This window comes from Nicotiana sylvestris, chromosome 4 (genome assembly GCF_000393655.2).
Source record: "Nicotiana sylvestris chromosome 4, ASM39365v2, whole genome shotgun sequence".
Taxonomy (NCBI): Eukaryota; Viridiplantae; Streptophyta; class Magnoliopsida; order Solanales; family Solanaceae; genus Nicotiana; species Nicotiana sylvestris.
The window spans coordinates 164,179,451-164,206,949 of NC_091060.1; the positions used below are offsets into that span (position 1 = coordinate 164,179,451).

Below are 27,499 nucleotides of genomic sequence, written 5' to 3' on the forward strand. Positions count from 1 at the left end.
TCTAATTTACTTGATATTGCATACTACTATGTTTTTAAATAACTGCATTCATCAAATGCACGCATATAAACTTTATTTCTATGACAGCCAGATGTTACCCAGGGTAACTCAAATAGAATCTCAAGACAGGAACATGGGCAAGCAGAAGACGAAGGCACGAACCAACTTTTCCCGCAAAACTCACGATTTTTCTTTGGATGCAGGAACAAGGAATATTCGCAAATATGTACACACATCAAAAATTATAATGGCAAGTCGCCAAATGCAAACATGTCTCCAGATAAGAAATACTCTTCTATCACTCATTGTCTTTTCTTTAAATGAGGCTAAGCATTGACTCCCTAACTGCATAAGGCTAAGCATTGCCTTCCATTGCATGAGACTAAGCCCTGACTCCTTTTCTTGCATGAGACTAAGCCCTGTCTCCTATTTTGCATGAGGCTATGCCCTGCCTCCTCAACTGCATAAGGCTAAGCATTGATTTTCCTTGCATGGGACCAAGCATTGTCTCATATTTTGCATAAGGATAAGCATTGCCTTTCCCTGCATGAGACTAAGCACTGTCTCCTAATTGTATGAGGCTAGGCATCGCCACACTAATTGCATAAGGCTAAGCACTGCCTTTCCTTGCATCGAGACTAAGCATTGTCTCCTCTTCTTGCATGAGGCTAAGCATTGCCTCCCTAATTGCATAAGGCTAAGCACTGCCTTTCCTTGCATCGAGACTAAGCAATGTCTCCTCTTCTTGCATGAGGCAAAGCATTGCCTCCTCAATTGCATTAGGCTAAGCACCGCCTCTCCTTGCATCGAGACTAAGCAATGTCTCATCTTCTTGCATAAGGCTAAGCATTGCCTCCTCAATTGCATTAGGCTAAGCACTGCCTTTCCTTGTATCGAGACTAAGCAACGTCTCCTCTTCTTGCATGAGGCTAAGCATTGACTCCTCAATTGAATTAGGCTAAGCACTGCCTTTCCTTGCATTGAGACTAAGCATTGTCTCCTCTTTTTGCATGAGGCTAAGCGTTTCCTCCCTAATTGCATAAGGCTAAGCATTGCATTTCCTTGCATGAGACTAAGCACTATCTCCTAATTGAATGAGACTAAGCATTGTCTCACTTCCTTGCATGAGGCTAAACCCTACCTCCTCAACTGCATAAGGCTAAGCATTGCCTTTCCTTGCATGAGACTAAACATTGTCTCCCTTCCTTGCATGAGGCTAAGCCTTGCCTCCTCAACTGCATACGGCTAAGTATTGCCTTTCCTTGCATGAGACTAAGCACTTTCTCCTAGTTGCATGAGACTAAGCATTGTCTCCTATTCTGCATAAGGCTAAGCATTGCCTTTCTCTGCATGAGACTAAGTACTGTCTCCCTTTCTTGCATGAGGCTAAGCCCTGCCTCCTCAACTACATATGGCTAAGCTCTGCCTTTCCTTGTCTAATACCGAGTGCTATGCTACTTGAAATCTAGCACTATTTTGCCTTCCCGGGGTCTAAGCTCTGTCCCAATCTTATGCAAGACTAAGCTCTATCTTGTTTCGCTTCTTATATGACCCGGCATCATGTCTTTGCATTTCATAGGCTGAAACATCGCCATTTTTGTCCAAAGGTGTCATAGTCCGGAGGCATCATTCTCATAGCCGGAAGACACCATGTCATGGACTGAAGATCTATCAAAATTGCACATCATTATTCAAAGGCGTCATGGTTCAGAGGCACAATTCTCATGGCCCGAGAACATCATTTCACGGCCTACGAATCCCTTATCTCACGATTCTTGGCCTGGGATGTCATGGTATAAGGACATCATCCTCACCGTCCAAAGACAATCTCCATGGTCCAAAGGGAATTTGTATCATGTTTAAATTCTCGCAATAATCCATATATATTTTCATGCATCGTGTTTTAAGTTTTGTATGTAATCTAGGAAGCAACCATTCTTCAAATGGGAGCAATCTTTGCTCCGGTTTCTGTTCATAATGTTCACATTCTGCAAATGTTTTAAACGTAACCGGCCATCATCAATTCCCGCTTCTTACTCTATAGCTATTTAGATACTTTCTCTATAACACATCCGTTACGTTTCAGATTCCTATTCATAACTCCGCATAAATCCATCCGATACTATCCTTCCCAAAAGAACAGTTTTTCGAAACATGCATTAATAGCAATTGGTATTTTTTCACAATTTTTCTATATTTTTATTAATTTGTCCAGCATTTTATTTCCAACAAATAATTACAGAATTGCATCATAAATGATTTCAAAAGCATTTCTTGATTTAATTTATTATTTATGGTCCTATTTAAACCAAATTATTCCATAATTAACCAAATTGGCACCTTTTGGCTATAATTGCAATAACTTTGCAATTATAGCCCAATCATATTATTCCGTACTATTTTTATCCAGAAATTAATCATTTGTATTTTTAAATACTAAGTAATCATTTTTAACTATTTTCTATGAATGAAATTTATTTTGTACAATTATCAGCTATTTTCGTAAATTATTTTATTTTATTTAATTGGGTATTTAATAAATAGCCAATTTCATTTCAATTTTAACCTAATTAAACCAGCCCCAAAAACCCCCAATTAAATCTGCCCAATACCCCAAAGCCCAATTCCTAAATTACCCGACCCAATCCCTGGTCCAATCTAGACCGTTGATCAATTCTAATCAATGGTCAAGATCCCCTCTTTCCTAATTTAACCTAATAGACTACCCCCCTACAAACCCTCATTTTCTCTCTTTCACGCTACCGTTACACTCTCTCATTCTCTCTCAAGCTTTTTGCATAACCGCGACTCCTACTTGTCGGCCGTTGGCTCGCCGATATCAATCACCACCACCCCTAGCCTCCATGGCTCCCCCACACGCCGGATTCTTGCCATCTCGAAGGTTCTCAAGGGACTAGTGGCTGTTAAACTCACACCTATAGTCTGATTCTTGTCGTTCTCTGGTCACCTTGGCCCGTCTGAGTTAGATTTTTCTATTTTCCAGCTAGATCCATGGCTTCTAAGCCGGAATCTCTCCATCTCTGGGTTATCTCTCTCTGAAACCCTAACTCATCTCTTGACTTTTTAGATCTACCACAGATCTGAGTATATTTTGAGTTATCTTTACTATTTTCCTGATAATTTTCCCGATTTTTCAATAACGCCTCTTCATCTTCGAAACTAGGGTTTCTTAACCCCTTTTCTAAATGACCTTCCCTCTGATTTTTAGTATTATTCTATGATTTCTACCATGTTTAAGCGGTTTATTTAAGTTTTTCCTTTTATTTGATTCATCATGTTGAAAACCCTAATTATTTTGGTTTTAATCCGGGGTTCCGAAACTGTCTTTGCTTATCTGATTTGTATGTATACCTGTTTCTCATGCATATGTTCTGAGCTTCTATGATTTTCTACCTCCTTATGCTCATTAGGGTTTCTGATATTTGCTTCTCCCGCCTATATTATGTTTACTTTATTTGTTGACGGAAATTTGTGGTAATTTCCTCTAATCAGTACTATTTCTAGTTAAATCCCTGATCTCCTGTGATTAATATCTTTTACTGATTTCCTGTGGTTGATACCCTTTCTTATTTTCGACCTTTATATCATTCTCTTGCCTTATTACGCGATTGACTATGCTGTTAATTGATTCTTATGTTATTTCCTTAATTAGAACCTTATGAACCTAGCCCTAATTGTTTACTCTATACCTACTGTATTTGAAGTCTGTCCTTATTGGTCGTACATTGATTTCTTTCCTTATTTGTTACTTAACTCCTTAATTAAAGGGAAGTACTTATACTAACTTGATTCTAATTAGTATATAGTTCCATAACTATTGATGAACTATGATTATTGCATTATTTTCTACCTGTTTTCACACTATAAGTACCCTGCTCTTTCATTAACACAACACACAAACACATTAGTTCAAAACTCTCCCAAACTCAAAACTTTTCTGCTCTCTCTCTCTTTGGTTACTTGCTATTATTCTGAGTTAGCCGGCTGCAAGCCAAGGCTAACTATTGTGCTCTCTTATTCCTCACTTTGTGTTTACTATCTCTCTACTGGTATGTTCTGATTTCAATTCAAGTCCCAAAACTAATATGTTTCTTTTACTGCTTCAGTTTATCATGTTTCTAATTTGTTTCTATCTAGAGTTCTGTTGTTCATCATGTAATTGACATGTTTACATTATTGCTTCATCTAGCATGCTAGTCTAACCCTCTTAGGGCCTTTCAGAACATGTTCTGCCCCCCTAGTAGTATGTCTCAACATGACTCTACCTATTTTAAATGCTGGTCTATTTGTTATCCAGTTTTGATATGCAAACTGATCTGTCACTTTAAATGGCTGATTCTATGACTATTTCTGAAATTCCTACTGTGTTGGTACCCCTAGCTATTCCCTAATCCCTTAAACCCCCACAAGAATTGCTATGCTCATGTATACTATGTGCTCTATGTGTCCCCAATTCCCATCACCCCTGTGTGAAGGACTGTTCTTTGAGTGTTGCTGAATCTGTCTTGGCTATATATTTGATCTGTTGTTTATTTGATTACACAACTCTTGTTAAAACTGTTTTACCGAACAACTCTTCTGTTTATAAAACTACTGAGTCTTTTTCAAATACTGCTTTCCTATTAAAACCCTTTTAAAAAACCATGTCAACCACTCTCTCACTCCACTCTTAGGTCCTTAAGTTCTTCCCCTCCAGTGTGTGACTGCCTTGGGATCCCTATGAGATCCCTCTGAACTCTGATGCACTGGAGCTGGCTCTTTCACACTGCACTTACTCAGTTCTGGTTATAAAGTCTAGGTGTGAGCACTGCTAGGGATCCTTGAGATCCTTGGGGAACTCTGACGCACCTAGACAATGATATTGTCTATGAAATTTGGCATTTGAGGCTATTGGAGGCTTGGGAAAATCATTTGGGCATGCTTCAGTCTCCCTATAGTGTAACTTCTTATTTTTCTTATTTACTTGTGTAATTCATTCGATATTGGCCTGTATTAATTTGTTGTAAACAGATATTGGGGATGGATAGTGAAAATGGGAGGCAGCTATGCATGTTATAGATATCAGAGGGGTAGAAACCATGCTTTAGGTTTACATTTCCTATATGCGCAATAGAATCCATGTTTAGGACCAACATGTGAAAAGCATATCATGTATTAGAGACCATGCTCTTAGGTTTCATGTATACTGTTTCAGTATCTCATTTTGACATTCTTGTTATCACTCAAAAATCCTATTTTAGGATAAAGGGCATTAAAACAAAAACTGCTACTCCTGCATACTTGACAGTATGCTCTACAATGCTGTAACCTTTATACATTTAGAAATCCTGCTTTTTTTTTAGGAAATTCTACAATCATGTTGTGCATATAGAAATCATGCTTTAGGAATCTTTCATATAAATCATTAGATACCATGATTAGGTTCTCGTTCATACTCACTCAGCTACGCCTAGTTAAACTACTGATGCATGAAAAGGAGTATTAACAGTCGCATCTTGCTTTAAACAAACTGGTAATAATCCCTGTATTTTGTAACACCTAGAACAGCATGCTCTTAGGCAAAAATGACTTCTGAACTCCTAATGGTTCTGGTAAAAACTGTGCACTGCCCCACGCCTAGGCAAGCCTTAGGTAATCAACTCTTATAAAAAATGGAAACTGCCTCTTTGTGTGTACTACTTAATGATTAACAGGCTTAAAGTCAGTAGGCAAACTGATTAGGGCCCATGCTTCTGAGTTATAAAATAAGAACTGCATGTTCTGATATTCGCCTAAACATCATGTCTTAGGATACTGTTTAACAATATTACCCTTATTTGTGTTTGAGTCGTGCTATTTACATGCCTTATCTGTGGAGGTAAAACTGAGCCTCTTATTTGCTCTTTCCTGCTTTTATTTGCTAAAGTCCTATGTGTTATTGATTGTCGCCCTAGTATTTTCTCCTTTAAGCCTAAGGGTCTGTCTAGAACTGCCTGTAGGTAGAGCTCTTAATTTCCTCCAGGACCATTAAGAAGGGACAAGTAACAGCACGCAATAGAGATCGCTAACCAACACTCGCTTTAATAACCGCTAAGGGGTGGGAAGGGTAGATATGGGAAATGATGACTACACGCTAATGTCACGTGTAGCCCCTCATTGAGGAGTGTTTACCTAACATTGCGTGGGGTGATCCTGTAGGCTAACCAACCTAGGACCCCTCTTTCCCAAATCCCTTTGATTAAAACTTTATTTTGTATGTACACAACTTGTTCAAATCCTTTGTCTTATTATTTGAGTCATACAATGTCCAACATGTTTTATTCGCAATTACTTGTTTCAACTATTTATTTGATGATGAACTAATTCATAAGTATAAGTTCGGTTGGGACCCACCGTTGTGGGCCGAGAGGGATACCTAACACCTTTCCTTCAAGTTTATTTCGAGCCCTTACCCTAAATCTTTGGTAATGCAAACCAATTCAAGAGTTAACTGCTCTGGGTGTCCTAACGCACCATAATCCGTTAGGTGGCGACTCTTCAAATACCCAATTCCCAAAAGGAAGTGAGTTATTATCCCCATATAATGTCAAAACCCGGACATCTCTCTCTCCGCAGAGGGAAAAAAAGGGGCGCGATAGGAACAACAACAACAACAACAACAACAACAACAACAACAACACAACAACTAGAGGAACAACAACTACATGGTATAAACCTCGTGCCACAATAAAAATCCGCACGACATAAAACTAGTGCCAAATAACAATTTGCACTGCAGAAATCTCGTGCCAAATAACACTTTTTACGGCAGAGACCTCGTGCCACAATAACACTCTGCATAGCAGAAACCTCGTACCACAATAACAATCCACACAACAAAAACCTCGTGCTACAATAACGATCCGTACGACAGAAATCTCGTGCCACAGTAACACTCCACACTGCAGAAACCTCGTACCACAGTAACAAACAATCATCTCAACAATAATCATGGAAACCAAAACATAACAACTGAAACAATGATATTTCAAGGATAGCAATTTCGAGTAAGAAATCACACAGTTAAATAATGAATATGGAATCAAGAAAGCAGGTAATTCAACTAAGCATGTAGCACAAATTGCAAATAAGAGATAAGAAAGGTAGACATGTGAAATTAGGCTAAACATGATGACTACATATGCTAAAATAACTCGGTTAAAGCATAAAAAGAAAACTACTTAGCGATAACCGGAATTTCAACATTTGCCTGTGTACGCACTCGTCACCTCAAGTACATGGCACTCACATATCAAAAATTGTCACAACAGTACCAAATCCTAAGAGGATTTCCCCCACACAAGGTTAGACAAGTCACTTACCTCAAACCTCACTCACTCAATCAATAAGAATGCCTTCCCTCGACTTTCCAACTTCGAACGGCTCAAATCCAGCCAAAAGTAATTACTTACTATAAATATAACTATAAAAAACTAATCTAAATAATGAAATTATGAGTTTAGCAAAGAATTAGGAAATCACCCAAAAAGTGAACTTGAGCCCATGTCTCGGAACCCGACCAAAATTATAAAATCCGAACACCTAGTCAACCACGAGTCCAACCATACAATAATTATCCAAATTCGACCTCATTTCGCCTTTCAAAACCCCAAAACTCGGTCTAAGAACTTTACACATTTTCCCCCAAATTTCTCAACTCAAATCCTTGATTAAATAAAGAAATTAATGATAGATTAGTGGAAATTAATCAAAAATGAGTCAAGAATCCTTTAATGTTTTCTCTGAAACCCCCCCCCCCCAAAATCTCCCCTCAATCTGAGCTCTCAAAGTCCCAAAATGAAAATGAGAGCAAACCCTCGATTTTGAAATTTTAATATGCTGCCCAGGTATTCCTTCTTCGCGAATGCGAAAATTGCCTCGCGTTCGTGAAGCACAAAAATGCTACTGGCCAATTTCCCTCTTACATGAACGCGAGGGTCCACTCGCGAACGTGGTGCAAACGATCCATCAGCTTCGCGATTGTGAAGCTCATTACATGAACGCGTAGACCAAATACAGGAGTCCACCCAAGTTGTCTTTCCTCTTTATGAACACGGGTCCATGTCTGTGATCGTAGCGCACAAGGACCTGCTCCTTCACGATCGTGTGGCCTACTTCTCGAACGCCAATGGTAAAATTCCACCAAAACTCAGACTACTCTATGCGAACGTGGGAGCATCATCGTGAATGCATAGAAGGACACTAGAAATGGAAAAACCAACAACTTCAGAATTCCTTCCAAGTCCTGAAATGCGCCTAACAAGGTCCGAATCACACCCGAGGCCCCTAAGACCTCAACCAATTATACTAAGAAGTCCTAAAACATCATATGAACTTAGTCGAGCCTTCAATTCACATCAAACAATGGTAAAACAAAGAATTGCGCATCTATTCAAGCCTAATAAACTTTTGAACTTCTAACTTCCACATCTGATGCCGAAACCTACCAAATCAAATCCGATTGACCTCAAATTTTGCACACAAGTCATAATTGACATTACAGACCTACTCCAACTTCCGGAATCGGAATCCGACCCCAACATCAAAAAGTCCATTCTCGGTCAAACCTTTCAAAATCTTCCAAACTTTCCAACTTTCGCCAATTAACGCCGAAATGACCTACGGGCCTCCAAATCAACATCCGGATATGCTCCTAAGACCAAATCACTATACGGATCTATTGGAATCGACGAAACTCCATTCCGAAGTCTTCTTCACACAAGTCAACCTACGATCAACTCTTACAATTTAAACATCAAACTTAGGGACTGTGTCTCATTCCACTTCGAAACTCACCCGAACCCGACACCAAGCACCCCTGCAAGTCAAGTAATCACAAAATGAAATAGAGGAAGCAATAAATAGGGGATCGGGGCTTATTCCCTCAAAACGACCGGCCGGGTCATTATATTATTAGTCTACACAAAGTAATTCTCTATAAATCCCTTCTTATAAAAATGAAGCTTAACTTCCTCCGATTTTTTAAATTTCACACAAACTCACTTGACACAAAGGCACCTAATTACTCCTTGAATTTGGTATGATAAAAGTCACATTGCATGTCTAACAAAGTCATCAACCCCTTCTACAAAATCCTGCCTTAATCCCCGTCGATTAGAATAATTCTTATTATACATCCAAGTACGATGTTCCATCTATACAAATAAAATAAAAATAAATTGAGATATTTCCATAAGTATTATAACTACTTAATTTATTCTACAATTATAAATTAATTAAATTATTTTTAGTTAATTAAGATAATTAATTTTTATTAATTACACCAAAACTAAATTATAGTAAATATAATTAATTATAATTTATTTAATTTAGGAAAAATACATAAGTACCCCTTGAACTTGAGTTGGATTTTCAACTACACACTTAATCTTTGCTGGGATCTTATTACCCCTTAAACTTTTTTTAACCGAAATTATTACCACCTTCAGTGCTGACTTGGCACAAATAATCAGATGAGAATGGGGGTGTTGGTTTGCACGCACTTTTACTTAGTATCTTTTATTACTAAAACTTTTTTTTTCACTTTCTTCTTTGACCTGCGTTAGTTTTTCAATTTTCACCGGGAGATCATTACAATACAAAGAGAATTTTAAGCTTCGATCAAGACCCTCATTCCTAAGTTCAATTCAAGGGGTACTTATGCATTTTTCCTTCAATTTAAAAATAAACTATAAGTTCAATTCATATTTTAAAAGTACAGTTATTACCCCTAAAAATTTAATTCACATCCTAAAAGTTCAAATCTTATCCAAAGTTTAACCATTACTCCTAAAAATTCAATTCATATCCAAAAAGTTCAATTCATATCCTAAAAGTTCAATCTATACCCTAAATAATTTAATTAATACCCTAAACAATTCAATTAGTCTCACATAACATAAGCTCTATCCAAAAAGTTCAACACTTATCCCTAAAAATTTAATTCATACCCTAAAAGTTCAATTCAAAAGAACAAATCTTAAAAACTCAATTCAATTCAAAGTTAATAATTCAATTCCTAACGAAACTAGTCAAGTCAATACAAACTTAAACATTCAATTTACACCATATGTAATCAGTTCAATTCAATTCAATTAAAACAAGACCTAAACCCTAGATTTCAATAAAATGTGAAGATAAACAATCAATTTAACACTAATTAACTAACTCATAACTAATTAACAAAATATTAATTTATACAAAAAAGATGAAAGTTGTAATTCAAACCTAGAATTTTTAGGAGGTAGAGAAGGAGGGGCAGCAGTAGTAGCGGCAGCGGAGGCGGCGGGGCAGTGACGACGTGGGGTGGGGAATGAGATTTATACGAGGAAAATAAAGAAGGAGTGGGGAAGGGTGTTGTGTGTGTGATGAAGTAGTGAGTGTGAGTTAGAAAATTTTGAGAATTAGAGAATAAGAGAAATGAGGGGGAAAAGGCCGCATATTTCAGATATGAAATTACCGACGTCGGTCAGTACACTTAAGTGATCGTTGACTTTGTTTGACCACAATTAATTGACCGACTTCGGTAAGTATTTTAAAAAAAAACTAAATTAATTATTTTTTGTTATTATTTCTTAAATATTATAACTTTAAAAATAAGTATAAAATATAAGTATTTATTTTATTCACATATATATTTACTAATAAATAACTATAAACTATAAGCATAATCTTTATAAATAATTATTATATTAACTAATTACTTTTAATAAATTAAAGCATATATTTTATTCACACACATATATAATTAATCACTCATAATAAAAAAAAATAAAGATATGTTTATGAGACGTTTATTCTATTCGAATTCTACATTTCGCCTTATATATTCATTCGTCTTATAACTAATTACAAATCACATAGATTAATAAATATCGGTCGAGATGTTTTACCTTTTGTATTCATCTATCTAATTTAATTTTTTAAGTTATAATTAAGTATATGAGTCATTTCACACATACAAACACACACACACATGCACATACATTATATTATAATTGATGACCAATCACATATATTACTACGAATGAAAACTTGATCAATTGATGAATTGGTAAACCAATATTATTCTAATTTAAATATATTTAATCGATTGTTATATTAACTCATTTACTTAATGCTAATAGTTTCTTTCGTTTATTTAATTTGTGATACATATATACATACATACATACATACATATTCCAAAGAAGTTTAGTATTCTTCTATATTTCATTCACTCATCACGAATAATACATGACATAGATTAATCGATATAGGTCGAGACGTTTTGTTTTCAATATTCTTCGATATAGGTCGAGACGTTTTATTTTTAATATTCATCGATGCATCTAAGTAAGTTATAATTCGTCGATGAATCAATTTACAAATAGATATATTTGATGATGATCAATTATATATACTAATTAGATTATTGCTTCTTCACAAGTCTATCCCTAAAAGAACCTGACTCTGTAGCCCTAGCGCTTCACTTTCTTAGATGCGACTGTATATATATAAAGAGAGAGAGATATGTACACTTCGTTGTACTACTTTAACTATATATAGCTTGTTATAGTATATGTTAGTGCATTCATGATTTTTATTACAATATATTATTTCAAAATGGATTATATTATATTATTTAGATAGTAAATTTTAATGTGATTCAAAAGTTTGACCATATTGGTCGGTAATCAAAAAAGTGCTTTGACTAAGAAAGTCTGACATTGCGGCCAAATATTTGACCAATATACTGACCGATTTCGGTCGGTATGTAATTTTAAAAAAATATAAAATGTTTTTTTGGTAGTTTCCTTCTTTAGTTCTTTGTGTTTTGTGAAAGACAAAGTGTCCCTCATTGGTTGTGGAAAGTCTTTTTCTTCTCTTTATATTGAATTGTTCTTTGTTGGGCTTGTAAAGAGTTAGAAAAAGAGAGTGGCCTCGCGCAAATGAGAAATTGGCCCTGAAGGCAAAACATGTAGATTTTTCTCCTTCTTCTGCGCACAAGATATACATGAGGGCCTATTCCAAATCTAGTTTTGCTAAAATTATTTCTTCTCTTTTGAGCTTACCAGAATATGCCTAAATCATTCTCTTTGAATTGAATTTTGTAGAGTTCCATTTATTTCTTTGTAACTGTCATACTTTAATTTATGTAACAGTTGTGTTTAATTTTTATAATAACTTCCATCTTTAATTTCTGTAACAACTACAGATTAATTTCTTCACGTGTAACTGTCCAACAGTTTTTGCCTATAAAAGGCAGTCTTCTTTGTGAATTATCCAATATAGAAAACCTTCATCTTCTCTTTTTTCTGGGCTATTTTTTTGTGCAACTTTCAAACTTTCAGCCACGAGTGCACGTGTTTGGAGGTGCTGCGGAACATTGGGGAGTGACCGGTCTTAACAATTTGCACCCAGTCGGGCGAAATCGCTTTCAAGACCGTAGCTTGTCATAACACAATACAATATTTTTCGATAAGTTGTTCTTATTTCCTTCTTCTTCTTGGTCAATATTATCTATTCATTTCTCTTACATTATATACCCTGTGGTCGAGGTCCCAATATTCAACTTTAGTATACATTATTAGATACGGTGGTTATGTTTCTATTACGCGACAATCATCATTCAGAGTTGGGATTATGCTTAATATAAATTAAGGACTTCATGATTTGACAACGTGCGGTTACATGTATGGAGATTCTAATCATTCAATTCATTGAAGTAGGTCAAAATATTGGCATGTGAAATATATTAATCGCTTACAAATAGTCTAGTTGATAGTTTCTGGATTTGTTCTTCGGAAGAATCTTTTAGTGCCCAATAGTAATGAGAGAACGTGAGCAGAAATTCAGTTATACATCATTTTTTATTTTTCATTAAAAAGGTATGTCAAAGCCAGGTTGTTTCATGGAATATGCTTCGCAGTATGAAATATTGGATTTAAAAAATTGTCGTAATATGATATCTGATTCGCCAGATTTTATATATTTGTATAGAACCATGAAATGATTAAAAGAGGGAGTAGTGCCACACTCATCTTTGCTAATGACAAGATCCACCTACTTCTTTGTCCAAACAAACATTCTAATTCGTTACAAACGAAATTCTTTAGCAAAAAATAAATAAATTAAAGTAATGGAATTAAGTAGTAGATGAACAGATGCATCGGAAGAAAAGGAGGGGATGGTTGGGATTGTTTCATCTTAATTAGAGGTTTTCAGTTCAAACTCAGCCTCTTGAGAAGAAACGTTTGTTTTTTTCTCTTTAGTAGATCGGCTTTTATTAGTCGGATTAGTGAATTTCAAATATAAAATAATTAAAATGAGACAGAGATGCATCACAAGATGAATAAAACTTTGTAAAGTAAATAAATTTAAGTGCTATTACAGGAAAGTGGTATAAGTAACTAAGAAATTGTAAGAAAGAAGTTATTGATCCACATTCCTACCCTGAATTACATAGTCATTGTACCAGAAATTTACACAATCAGAATTGCCTTATTTACACCATAATCCCTTCGTTAATGTTTCTTCTTCTCTGTGCGATTAATGGTGTATAAGACCACCTTGGACTAATAATGCAGCTTCATTACACGTGTCATATACTTGGACCGTCTGATGAATATTTAGCGGATGGGATTGAATCCCAGCTTACATCTTCTTGACCATTATTCATGGCCATATGATGCAAATTAGGTGCCATTTCTGAAACACTCCAAACTTTCACCGATTTATCAAGACTTCCACTATAAACCACCCATTTTTCCTCACTTCCGGTCGACTCCTTATCTTCCTCGACCGCTAAACATTTCACCGGTCCATTATGACCGGTCAATATAGACAAACACGTGTGAACCGAACCGTCCCTTTTCCAAACAAAAATATTTTTATCTGCTGAACCGCTGAAAACCAAATTCCCAGCAATTGCTAAGCAAAGAACCGCTAATTTATGCCCTTTGAGAACTCCACCGTGAGACAACTGTTTTTCACGTTCCCAAAAATTCACAACGCCGTCCGAAGAACCGCAATAAACTACTGAACCGGATTTATTAACCGCTAGAGCCGTCACTGCACTTTCCTGGTTCAATAGTGTTTGTACAAAAACATGATTTACGGTTTTTCCTACGGATTCCCTTTTCCAAACTTTGACGGTTCCGTCTGCTGAACCGGTATAAACGATTCCGTCTACGCTGGCTACTACCGAATTAACGGCGTCGTCATGGGCTTTAACTGATTCTAAACATTTGGAGTTATCAACTCTCCATACTTTAAATGTTCTATCCCATGAAGCTGAGTAGAGAAGGCCTTGGCTATGGTCCATGCTCAAACATGAAATTGCGTCGCAATGCTTGATCCAAAGGGCTGTCCGATTACGCTTTACCTATTGAGACATAATATAACTAAAATAGTGTTATCTCAAACAGTTTAAATTTTTAGATAAAATATATAGTCACACTATCTCAACATGACATCAGAGCATGCAAATTTCGTCATCAGCCAAAAAGCAAAATGAAGTATGCTCCCTAGTATATTTTCAAGTGTTTGCCCTATGTTGAGACATAATATAATCAATTAATTAAAAATGTGTTAACTCTAATAGTTTAAATTTTATGATATAATCAAGTAAAGGAAAATTTTCAGAGAAACTCGTAGTCGCTACCCTTCGGGTACGCACTGAGTAATCTGCTCACTGTATAATAGTGATGATGTCCATCTCATTGAAGAAGTATTAGGCATGTGCCTAATAAGAGTTTTCTTTGGTTTGGTAGCCAACCTTGTTGACTTGGTTTGGTTGGTAGCCAACCTTGTTGAATTTCTTTGGTTTGGTAGCCAACTTTGTTGAATTGTGAAAAATGTGTGTAAATTGTCAAATATTGTAGGCTTTAGAGGGTGAAGCTTTGGCTATAAAAGGAGAGCTTCAACTCTCATTTCTTCACACCAACAAAGAGAGAAAGAAAGAGTGAGGTTTCACAGACAAGGTATAAGAAAATAGTCTGTGAGGAAAATAGAGAGTGAGCGATATTGTAGTGAGGTGGGAATATCAAAAGAGGGTTATTTCTTTTGAGTGTTGTAGTGGTCTTTGGAGTATTTACCTCCGACCTACAAAGTGTAAAATTCCTTACTATAGTGATATCAGTTGCTCCTCTCGGGGTCGTGGTTTTTTTCCCTTATTCAGAAGGGTTTTCCACGTAAAAATCTTGGTGTCATTGTTACTCTTTTATTCTTGTTAATTACCGTATCTCGGTGCTACATTATTATTCCGCTTTATTACCGTGAATATTATTTTGGTAAGGGGTTTATTCCCAACAACTGGTATCAGAGCACAGGTTCTGCTCGTTCACTGAAATACTATTCACTGTCGGTAGTACTATACTTGGTGAAAAATAAAAATGTCCGGAGTAAAGTACGAGGTAGCAAAATTCAATGGAGATAACGGTTTCTCAACATGGCAAAGAAGGATGAGAGATCTGCTCATCCAACAAGGATTACACAAGGTTCTAGATGTTGATTCCAAAAAGCCTGATACCATGAAAGCTGAGGATTGGGCTGACTTGGATGAAAGAGCTGCTAGTGCAATCAGGTTGCACTTATCAGATGATGTGGTAAATAACATCATTGATGAAGACACTGCACGTGGAATTTGGACAAGGTTGGAAAGCCTATACATGTCCAAAACGCTGACAAATAAATTGTACCTGAAGAAGCAGTTATACGCCCTACACATGAGTGAAGGTACGAATTTTTTGTCACATTTAAATGTGTTTAACGGACTAATCACACAGCTTGCCAACCTCGGAGTGAAAATCGAGGAAGAAGATAAAGCCATCTTGCTATTGAACTCGTTGCCATCTTCGTACGATAATTTGGCAACAACCATCCTGCACGGTAAGACTACTATTGAGTTGAAAGATGTCACATCGGCTCTTCTACTCAATGAGAAGATGAGAAAGAAGCCTGAAAATCAAGGACAGGCTCTCATCACAGAAGGTAGAGGCAGGAGTTATCAAAGGAGTTCGAACAACTATGGTAGATCCGGAGCTCGTGGGAAGTCAAAGAACCGATCCAAATCAAGAGTCAGAAATTGCTACAACTGTAATCAACCAGGTCACTTCAAAAGAGATTGCCCAAATCCAAGGAAGGGCAAAGGTGAAACCAGTGGCCAGAAGAATGACGACAACACAGCCGCCATGGTGCAAAATAATGATAATGTTGTCCTCTTTATAAATGAGGAAGAGGAATGCATGCACCTGTCAGGTTCAGAGTCGGAATGGGTGGTTGACACAGCGGCATCTCACCATGCCACACCGGTAAGAGATCTTTTTTGCAGATATGTAGCAGGTGATTTCGGCACAGTGAAAATGGGTAACACAAGTTACTCAAAGATTGCGGGGATTGGTGACATTTGTATCAAGACAAATGTCGGATGCACATTGGTTCTAAAGGATGTGCGGCATGTACCTGATTTGCGGATGAACTTGATCTCGGGAATTGCTTTAGACCGAGATGGATACGAGAGTTATTTTGCAAATCAAAAGTGGAGACTCACTAAGGGATCATTGGTGATTGCAAAGGGAGTTGCTCGTGGCACGTTGTACTGGACAAATGCAGAAATATGCCAAGGTGAATTGAACGCAGCACAAGATGAGATTTCTGTAGATTTATGGCACAAAAGAATGGGTCATATGAGCGAGAAGGGATTGCAGATTCTTGCCAAGAAATCACTCATTTCTTATGCCAAAGGTACAACTGTAAAACCTTGTGACTACTGTTTATTTGGTAAGCAGCATAGAGTCTCATTTCAGACATCGTCTGAAAGAAAATTGAATATACTTGATTTAGTATATTCTGATGTTTGCGGCCCAATGGAAATTGAATCAATGGGCGGTAACAAATATTTTGTTACTTTTATTGATGATGCTTCACGAAAATTATGGGTTTATATTTTGAAAACCAAAGATCAGGTGTTTCAAGTTTTCCAGAAGTTTCATGCTCTAGTAGAAAGGGAGACGGGTCGAAAGCTAAAGCGTCTCCGAAGTGACAATGGAGGTGAGTACACTTCAAGGGAATTTGAAGAGTATTGTTCAAGTCATGGGATCAGACATGAAAAGACAGTTCCTGGAACCCCACAGCACAATGGCGTAGCCGAGAGGATGAACCGCACCATTGTGGAGAAGGTGAGAAGCATGCTCAGAATGGCTAAACTGCCTAAGTCATTCTGGGGTGAAGCAGTTCAGACAGCCTGTTACCTGATCAATAGGAGTCCATCAGTTCCGTTGGCGTTTGAAATCCCAGAGAGAGTCTGGACCAACAAGGAGGTGTCCTACTCGCATCTGAAGGTGTTCGGTTGCAGAGCTTTTGCACATGTACCAAAAGAGCAGAGAACAAAGCTGGATGATAAATCTATTCCCTGCATATTTATCGGATATGGAGATGAAGAGTTCGGGTACAGACTGTGGGATCCTTGTAAAGAAGAAGGTCATCAGAAGTAGAGATGTAGTCTTCCGAGAAAGTGAAGTTGGAACTGCTGCTGATATGTCAGAAAAGGCGAAGAATGGTATAATTCCTAACTTTGTTACTATTCCTTCTACTTCTAACAATCCCACAAGTGCAGAAAGTACGACCGACGAGGTTGCCGAGCAGGGGGAGCAACCTGGTGAGGTTATTGAGCAGGGGGAGCAACTTGATGAAGGTGTCGAGGAAGTGGAGCACCCCACTCAGGGAGAAGAACAACCTCAACCTCTGAGGAGATCAGAGAGGCCAAGGGTAGAGTCACGCAGGTACCCTTCCACAGAGTATGTCCTCATCAGTGATGAGGGGGAGCCAGAAAGTCTTAAGGAGGTGTTGTCCCATCCAGAAAAGAACCAGTGGATGAAAGCTATGCAAGAAGAGATGGAATCTCTCCAGAAAAATGGCACATACAAGCTGGTTGAACTTCCAAAGGGTAAAAGACCACTCAAATGCAAATGGGTCTTTAAACTCAAGAAAGATGGAGATGGCAAGCTGGTCAGATACAAAGCTCGATTGGTGGTTAAAGGCTTCGAACAGAAGAAAGGTATTGATTTTGACGAAATTTTCTCCCCCGTTGTTAAAATGACTTCTATTCGAACAATTTTGAGCTTAGCAGCTAGCCTAGATCTTGAAGTGGAGCAGTTGGATGTGAAAACTGCATTTCTTCATGGAGATTTGGAAGAGGAGATTTATATGGAGCAACCAGAAGGATTTGAAGTAGCTGGAAAGAAACACATGGTGTGCAAATTGAATAAGAGTCTTTATGGATTGAAGCAGGCACCAAGGCAGTGGTACATGAAGTTTGATTCATTCATGAAAAGTCAAACATACCTAAAGACCTATTCTGATCCATGTGTATACTTCAAAAGATTTTCTGAGAATAACTTTATTATATTGTTGTTGTATGTGGATGACATGTTAATTGTAGGAAAAGACAAGGGGTTGATAGCAAAGTTGAAAGGAGATCTGTCCAAGTCATTTGATATGAAGGACTTGGGCCCAGCACAACAAATTCTAGGGATGAAGATAGTTCGAGAGAGAACAAGTAGAAAGTTGTGGCTATCTCAGGAGAAGTACATTGAACGTGTACTAGAACGCTTCAACATGAAGAATGCTAAGCCAGTCAGCACACCTCTTGCTGGTCATCTAAAGTTGAGTAAGAAGATGTGTCCTACAACAGTGGAGGAGAAAGGGAACATGGCTAAAGTTCCTTATGCTTCAGCAGTCGGAAGCTTGATGTATGCAATGGTATGTACTAGACCTGATATTGCTCACGCAGTTGGTGTTGTCAGCAGGTTTCTTGAAAATCCTGGAAAGGAACATTGGGAAGCAGTCAAGTGGATACTCAGGTACCTGAGAGGTACCACGGGAGATTGTTTGTGCTTTGGAGGATCTGATCCAATCTTGAAGGGCTATACAGATGCTGATATGGCAGGTGACATTGACAACAGAAAATCTACTACTGGATATTTATTTACATTTTCAGGGGGAGCTATATCATGGCAGTCTAAGTTGCAGAAGTGCGTTGCACTTTCAACAACTGAAGCAGAGTACATTGCCGCTACAGAAACTGGCAAGGAGATGATATGGCTCAAGCGATTCCTTCAAGAGCTTGGATTGCATCAGAAGGAGTATGTCGTCTATTGTGACAGTCAAAGTGCAATAGACCTTAGCAAGAACTCTATGTACCATGCAAGGACCAAACACATTGATGTGAGATATCATTGGATTCGAGAAATGGTAGATGATGAATCTCTAAAAGTCTTGAAGATTTCTACAAGTGAGAATCCCGCAGATATGCTGACCAAGGTGGTACCAAGGAACAAGTTCGAGCTATGCAAAGAACTTGTCGGCATGCATTCAAACTAGAAGACAGTGCTACCTCCTCTGGATGAATGAGACTGGAGGGGGAGATTGATGATGTCCATCTCATTGAAGAAGTATTAGGCATGTGCCTAATAAGAGTTTTCTTTGGTTTGGTAGCCAACCTTGTTGACTTGGTTTGGTTGGTAGCCAACCTTGTTGAATTTCTTTGGTTTGGTAGCCAACTTTGTTGAATTGTGAAAAATGTGTGTAAATTGTCAAATATTGTAGGCTTTAGAGGGTGAAGCTTTGGCTATAAAAGGAGAGCTTCAACTCTCATTTCTTCACACCAACAAAGAGAGAAAGAAAGAGTGAGGTTTCACAGACAAGGTATAAGAAAATAGTCTGTGAGGAAAATAGAGAGTGAGCGATATTGTAGTGAGGTGGGAATATCAAAAGAGGGTTATTTCTTTTGAGTGTTGTAGTGGTCTTTGGAGTATTTACCTCCGACCTACAAAGTGTAAAATTCCTTACTATAGTGATATCAGTTGCTCCTCTCGGGGTCGTGGTTTTTTTCCCTTATTCAGAAGGGTTTTCCACGTAAAAATCTTGGTGTCATTGTTACTCTTTTATTCTTGTTAATTACCGTATCTCGGTGCTACATTATTATTCCGCTTTATTACCGTGAATATTATTTTGGTAAGGGGTTTATTCCCAACAAATAGCTCGCAAATTACACAGGAGATGTAAATCGCACTAAGCACGTCTGGTGTGATGAGCTCTGTCTGAGGAGGCTGATGGTGAGGGAAATCAATCTCAGGTCTCCCATATGGGAAACCGGTCACCCAACTAACTTAGCCGACCCTTGGGGGCAAATTTGACTGATACCCGAAAACCAAAAAAAAAAAAAACACATATTTGGCTCATGAAAAAAAATCAAACTCGCACGTGAGAGGGGGTGTTAGAAACATAATATGATTAAACAATTGAAAATATATTTTTTGCTAACATTTTAAGACATAGGGAAAATGGTCAAACTTCAACATTACCTCCACATAATTGCTGGGCTTAATGGAAGCCTTGAAAATGTCAAAAAATGTAGGCAAACTCCCTGCACGTTTATGATTACTGGGATTCTTCGATTGCACCTTCCAAACTCGTACCTTTCCATCTTGATGACCCGTAAAAATCTTCTCGCCGGAGATAATAATTGCTTTAACAAGACCACTATTTGATTTAAAAGCAGCAAATTCCTTCATATCTTTCCAAACACGTATGTTCTTGCTATCTGAACCAGTATAAAGAATATCATTTTTTGCAGCTAAAGAATAAATATGCCCTTCTTCACGAACAAGAGAGCCAATGAGTCCATTTTGTGGTATGTTTTTCGGAACATCATCGTCAAATTTGTACCAAGGGGATTTATTAAAAGGAGAACTTTGGTTCCAAGGTGACAACATCGTAGGAGATCCCTCGGCGCTAAGGCGATTGGGGTCATAGGCCGAGAAACTACTTTGACGGACGTCGAAATCGTCGTCGTTAACGGCAGTTGATGACATATTGGGCACGGAGTGAACCATGTTGTTACGAAAATTACTACTATGAGATAATAAATTATTATGGGGATAAGTTTCAGCTAACATTTGAGGTTGTTAATTGGCCTTTTCTTTGTTTCTCGGCTGATTATCGTTTGATTTTTTTTGCAAGAATACGAAAATGAGAAGAAAAAGCAAGGGGAAACAGAATGAAGATGGCGAGGATGAAGAGAATGTTGGATGAAAGGGAGAATGGTTGAGAGTTTTTGTAGGGAATATAAAAAGAGTGAAGGCGGGAGAGGAGAGAGAGTGATGAAAATGGGAAATGGGGAAGGATATGAACTAGATCTTGACACGTGGACGGTGGATGTTATTCCAGGTTGGGTTAGCGTTGGGTCGGGTATTTTATAATTGGGAAAATGATATTGTATAGCCGCTTACAAAATAATAACCGAAAAAATATATATATATTTATATATAGATATATACACTGATCTATATGTTATATACAAAAATTAGATAAATTTTATATACCTTTTCAGCTACCAAACGTAAACACTTTCGGGCACGGGTTAAAAATGAAAAAAGACAATTTTATTTGCTCGTCGTCGTAATATGTCTATAAGTTATTTCTTCTTTTTTTTTTTCTGTTTTAAATATTGACAGACACCGTGGAGCATTTTGGCAACAGAAAGCAAATGGATATTTAAATAAAAATTTATATATGCTAATCTCGCAAATAAGATTCCAAATAAATTATATTTTAGGTGTTTGACAACTAACATATGAACATGATTGCGTGTAGTCTCATGTCAACTAGTTAATCTTTTTGTAATATATTCTTAATTGATTTTCCTGGATTATTTTATATTCACGCACTATATGTTAATCGTATCTTAATATGACATGATAAACTGAACATATGATACAAATTGTGCAATGGCATTCTTAATCTCCCTTCGCAAATAATCCACTATAATTAGAATTAAAATCTCACTTATTACCCAATATGTATGCTAACCACCTCAATGATTAAGGTTTACTTTTTCCATTAAGACTTTAAGAGCCAGGTTTATTTGCATTAAGAGCCTAGGCTTATAATTCGCTTACGTCTACAAGATATGGTACATTCATTCTAGACCTAAACTTCCGTACTATATTTTTCATCACTCTATCGCTAGTCACATCAATCACACTGCGATATAATTTAGTTTCTGACAAAAGGCTAAATTATAGAGTGCTTAAATCACTACAAAAAAGAATTGGTATTAGCTACGAACGTCGTAGCTAATCTGTCGCTAAAATGCTCGTAACTAGTAGAATTTTTTGATAATTCGTCGCTAATCAGTCACTAAATGAGATTAGCGACGGATTTTTCTGTTTAGCTACAGATTTTCTCAGTTGCTAAAACTTGATTTTTTAGTAGTGAAAAAGTTGAAACTTTAGGCGTTTTGGATTTGAGTAGAACATTTTCTTATCGATTCAAAAGTAAACAACCAAACAAAATTGTCCTTCGGCTTAATTCAATGTAATATCTAAACATCTGGCAAATTATCCAGCAAAGTCATTCTCAAGGTGACCAACATGTCAAAATTGTATCTGCAAATTATTATTATCTCAATGTAATATTTTTCACTTTTCAAAAATTATTTTACTAATCTTCTAAGCTATATTAGATAAAATTAACTCAATATTTTAAAATTAATATTAAGATAGTCGAAAACTATACGAAAAGTACTATAAATTTAAAAAAAATCATGTCAATATGACCAAAAAAATGCATTTAAGAATATTTGTTAAAATTCACGAAGTTTGATTCACGAGAAGCAAAATGTAACATAAATTGAGACGGAGGGAGTAATTTGAATCTTAATTACTTCGTAGAAATGATACCAAGTAGCCACTTTGGAGGGCTGCTATTTAGGAATTAGTCAGTGCATCCTGAATTTCAGTTTTTCAGTTCAATATTTCCGGACAAAATTTTTTTGAGTTATCATAAAGTTAAAATTTTTAGTCTAAAATTTCGAGACAAAATAAATAATGGCTAATCTCTAAATAGCATCTCTGAAAATGGCTATCCGTCCCAACTATTTCTTGTGGATTGTTTATTAACCTTTTTCCTCTCCTTATTAACTATCTCCAAAAAGGAATATGGAACAAAACCACCCAAGACTTCTCGTATCCGTTAACTGCTTTAAAGAAAAGGTATAAAAATCAAATTTATTCTTTAACCGAAATGGTAGCATCTTATCACCAACAGTACGGTGCGTCACCTGAATTTTCTGGCTATTCATGGAAAGTTCTTTTGGCAAGAAGATTATCAAGTGCTGCACTTGATGACTGTTTCCATGCTTCGAATTGATTCTATATAAGAATATGAACTGGACTTTGGAGCAAATTATAATCTAACGAATTCTTTATCTATATAGTGATATTGTTTGCTGAATTTTTGAAATGCCTCTAGATTGGCTTAAGAAAAATGGAATAATATGATGGAGCCCGAGATAAATGAATATATATATATATATATATATATATATATATACACATGAAGTTTAATACTGATTTAACTTCTAAAATATCCTATTTTCTTTAATTAGAATGTGTATTTGTCCTACAAGATAATTCTCCCCACGCCTGCTCAACACAATTAACAAGGTGGAGATTTGTTGAAGTTTGGCAAAATGCCAAAGTCCCACATTGGTTGGGAGTTAAGTTTGGGGGGGATTTTTCCCCTATAAAAGAAGGCCTAATGTTTAGGATTGAAACACACCTCTCATTTGCCTTCTCATCTGTTTAAGGCATTTGTATCTTCTCTCTTTAGTATTATTTCACTTGTATTTTTGGAGTGGAATAAAATATTGGTTGTGTCCGAGGAGTAGGCAAAATTAGCCGAACCTCGTAAATTCTGGTGTTCCCTTTATTGTTGCTTTATTGTCTTATTTATTATTTGGTGGCTGTCATAATTTTTGGTATAGTAGTTGTGACTTATTCACACTATATACATTTGGCTTCCGCAACAATTGGTATCAGAGCCAAGGTACTGTCTAAGTATGCTCTGTGGTTGCAGCATAGTCTGATCTTCCACATCAGAAAAGATTTATCTTGGTAACTGAGTCAAGGTTCTGTCTGAGTATGCTCTGTAGTTGCAGCTTAGTCTGATCTTCTACATCAGAAAGGAAATAATCTTGATTTGTGTCGTCAGCTATTAAATAATATTTGTGTAAAATATGGGAGACAATAAACAAGAAGAATTTATCAAGTGTCAACAATACGTCATCATTGGCATCTTTGCTTATGACAAGAATTGTGTCAAATGCGAAATTTGCGGTAGAAATTTTTGACGGGTCCGGGCATTTTGGGATGTGGCAAGACGAGGTTCTAGATGTCCTTTTTCAGCAAGGGCTAGATCTTGCCATTGAAGAAAAGAGACCAGATGTTATTGGAGAAGAAGATTGGAAAATTATCAACCGTGTTGCTTGCGGTACCATTCGATCCTTCCTTGCTAGAGAGCAGAAATATCCATACACAAAGGAAACTTCTGCAAGTAAATTATGGAAAGCACTGGAGGATAAATTTTTGAAGAAAAATAGTCAAAATAAATTGTACATGAAGAAGAGACTGTTTCACTTCACCTATGTTCCTGGTACCACGATGAATGAACATATCACCAGTTTCAATAAGTTGGTCACAGATTTGCAAAATATGGATACAACTTATGATGATGGTGACTTGGCCTTGATGTTGTTGGCGTCACTTCCTGATGAGTACGAGCACCTTGAAACTACTCTACTCCATGGAAATGACGAAGTTTCTCTCAGAGAAGTTTGTTCGGCTTTGTACAGCTATGAACAAAGAAAGCGAGAAAAACAGAAGGGCGGAGAAGGAGAAGCACTATTTGTGAGGGGTCGTCCTCAAAATCAAACGAGGACAAAGAAGGGAAGATCCAAGTCAAGATCCAGACCCAGCAAAGATGAATGTGCCTTTTGTCGAGAAAAAGGGCACTGGAAGAAAGACTGTCCGAAGTTGAAGAATAAGGCCAAACATAACAATGGAAAGGCCATTATGGATTCAAATGTAGCTGATTGTGATGATTCAGACTTCTCATTAGTTACAACAGAGTCATCAACATCATCAGACATATGGTTGATGGACTCGGCTTGTAGCTATCATATGTGTCCCAACAGGGACTGGTTTGTGGAATTTCAAGAAGGAGAATATGGAGTCATCCACACAGCGGATAACAGCCCTCTTACCTCATATGGCATTGGTTCAATACGATTAAGGAACCATGATGGAATGATCAGAACATTAACAGATGTTCGATTTGTACCGGATTTGAAGAAGAATCTCATCTCTGTAGGAGCCCTAGAATCAAAAGGGTTCAAAATCATTGCAGAAAATGGAGTGATGAGAGTATGCTCTGGTGCACTAGTGGTAATGAAGGCTAATCGGAAGAATAATAATATGTACCGCTATCGTGGCAGTACAGTTATTGGGACAGCGATAGTAACATCCAGTGACGACAAAGAGGCAGAAGCAACCAAGCTATGGCACATGCGCTTGGGACATGCTGGAGGAAAATCCTTGAAAACTCTATCAGATCAAGGATTGTTAAAAGGATTAAAGGCTTGCAACTTGGAGTTTTGTGAGCATTGTGTCAAAGGGAAACATACAAGGGTTAAATTTGGTACAACGATCCATAATACTAAAGGCATTTTGGATTATGTACACTCTGATGTTTGGGGTCCTTCCAAAACACCTTCATTGGGTGGGAAGCACTATTTTGTAACCTTTGTTGATGATTTTTCTCGAAGAGTGTGGGTGTATACAATGAAAAACAAAGATGAAGTGCTGGGAATTTTTCTCAAATGGAAGACGATGGTGGAGAATCAAACAGGCAGGAGGATCAAGTGTATTCGCACAGACAATGGAGGTGAATACAAAAATGATCATTTCAATAAGGTCTGTGAAAATGATGGCATCGTCCGACACTTCACTGTTAGACATACACCACAACAAAATGGAGTGGCAGAACGTATGAACCGGACCTTGCTGGAGAAGGTACGGTGTATGTTGTCCAATGCTGGCTTGGGCAAAGAATTTTGGGCTGAGGCAATTACATATGCATGCCACCTCATTAATCGTCTACCATCTGCTGCTATTGATGGCAAGACACCATTTGAAAAATGGTATGGAAAGCCTGCTGTAGATTATGACTCTTTGCACGTGTTTGGCTCAACTGCATATTATCATGTGACAGAGTCAAAATTGGATCCAAGGGCAAAGAAGGCTATTTTTATGGGAATTACTTCTGGAGTCAAAGGATATCGCTTATGGTGTCCTATGACAAAGAAAGTAATATTCAGCAGGGATGTTACCTTTGATGAATCTGCTATGGTAAATAAGGTAACAGAAGATACCAAACAAAATAAAGGTGCTTCTAAGCAGGTGGAGTTTGAGGGAAAATTTATTTTTCCTACACAAGAAGCAGAGGAGGAAACAAATGAAGATTACCCTCTGGAAGGAGAGCCAGTAGAGGAGATTCCAACTCAGGAACCTCAACAACAACTTGAATCAATAGCAACCAGCAGGCCAAAAAGAACAATAACGAAACCTTGTTCGTCTCATAGAGACGGTTGCTTGTGCAACCTCAATTGTAGCTGATGATGTTCCTACTACTTATAAAGACGCTGTCCAAAGTTCAGAAGAAGATAAGTGGAGGATTGCCATGAATGATGAAATACAGTCCCTTCATCAGAATCATACATGGAGATTGGCCAATCTCCCGAAGGGAAAGAAAGCAATTGGGTGCAAATGGGTATTTGCAAAGAAGGAAGGATTTCCTAACCAAGTAGATGTTCGCTACAAAGCAAGATTGGTGGCCAAAGGATATGCTCAAAAGGAGGGAATTGATTACAATGAAGTATTTTCTCCAGTTGTAAAACATTCCTCCATTAGAATTATGTTGGCTTTGGTAGCACAATTGGATTTGGAACTAGTTCAGATGGATGTAAAAACTGCGTTTTTACATGGAAACTTGGAGGAGGAAATCTACATGACTCAGCCAGAAGGATTCAAAGTTGCTGGAAAAGAAAATATGGTGTGCAAACTTGAAAAATCGTTGTACGGATTGAAACAATCTTCTAGACAATGGTACAAGCGATTTGACGAGTTTATGTTGCGGCAAGGGTACAAGAGAAGCAAATACGATCATTGTGTGTATTTGCACAAGCTTAAAGATGGTTCCTTTGTATATCTTCTCCTATATGTTGATGATATGTTGATAGCTTCCAAGAATTCGGAAGAAATTGATAAGTTGAAGATTCAACTGAAGAAGGAGTTCGAGATGAAGGATTTGGGTGAGGCAAAGAAAATTCTTGGCATGGAGATAATTAGAGATAGACGTTCAAAGAAACTCTGTTTATCTCAAAAGGAATATTTGAAGAGAGTACTTCAACGTTTTGGCATAGATGACAAGACTAAGCCAGTTAGTACTCCACTTGCTTCCCATTTTAAGCTAAGTACTACTATGTCGCCAATGGATGAAGCTGAACGAGAGTATATGTCAAAGGTACCATACGCAAATGTTGTTGGTAGCTTGATGTATGCAATGGTTTGCACAAGGC

General features: G+C 37.3%; 1 protein-coding gene across 1 annotated transcript; it reads right to left on the minus strand.

The window, feature by feature from the left end:
• Positions 1–13,357: 13,357 nt before the first annotated feature.
• LOC104249731 (protein JINGUBANG-like) lies at positions 13,358–21,066 on the minus strand. The gene is made up of 2 exons (XM_009806212.2): positions 20,385–21,066; positions 13,358–14,404 (listed from the first exon to the last, which is right to left on the minus strand). The coding sequence occupies exons 1-2, from the start codon at positions 20,976–20,978 to the stop codon at positions 13,622–13,624; spliced, it is 1,377 nt and encodes a 458-aa protein (XP_009804514.1). The 5' UTR covers positions 20,979–21,066; the 3' UTR covers positions 13,358–13,621.
• Between the last annotated feature and the right edge of the window lie 6,433 nt (positions 21,067–27,499).

Excerpts from the sequence above, each read along its gene's own strand:
- LOC104249731 (XM_009806212.2), bottom strand. The coding sequence starts at position 20,978 with ATGTTAGCTGAAACTTATCCCCATAATAATTTATTATCTCATAGTAGT. Across the intron at positions 14,405-20,384 it reads AGCCCAGCAATTATGTGGAG|GTAAAGCGTAATCGGACAGC; the intron begins GTAATGTTGAAG and ends ATGTCTCAATAG.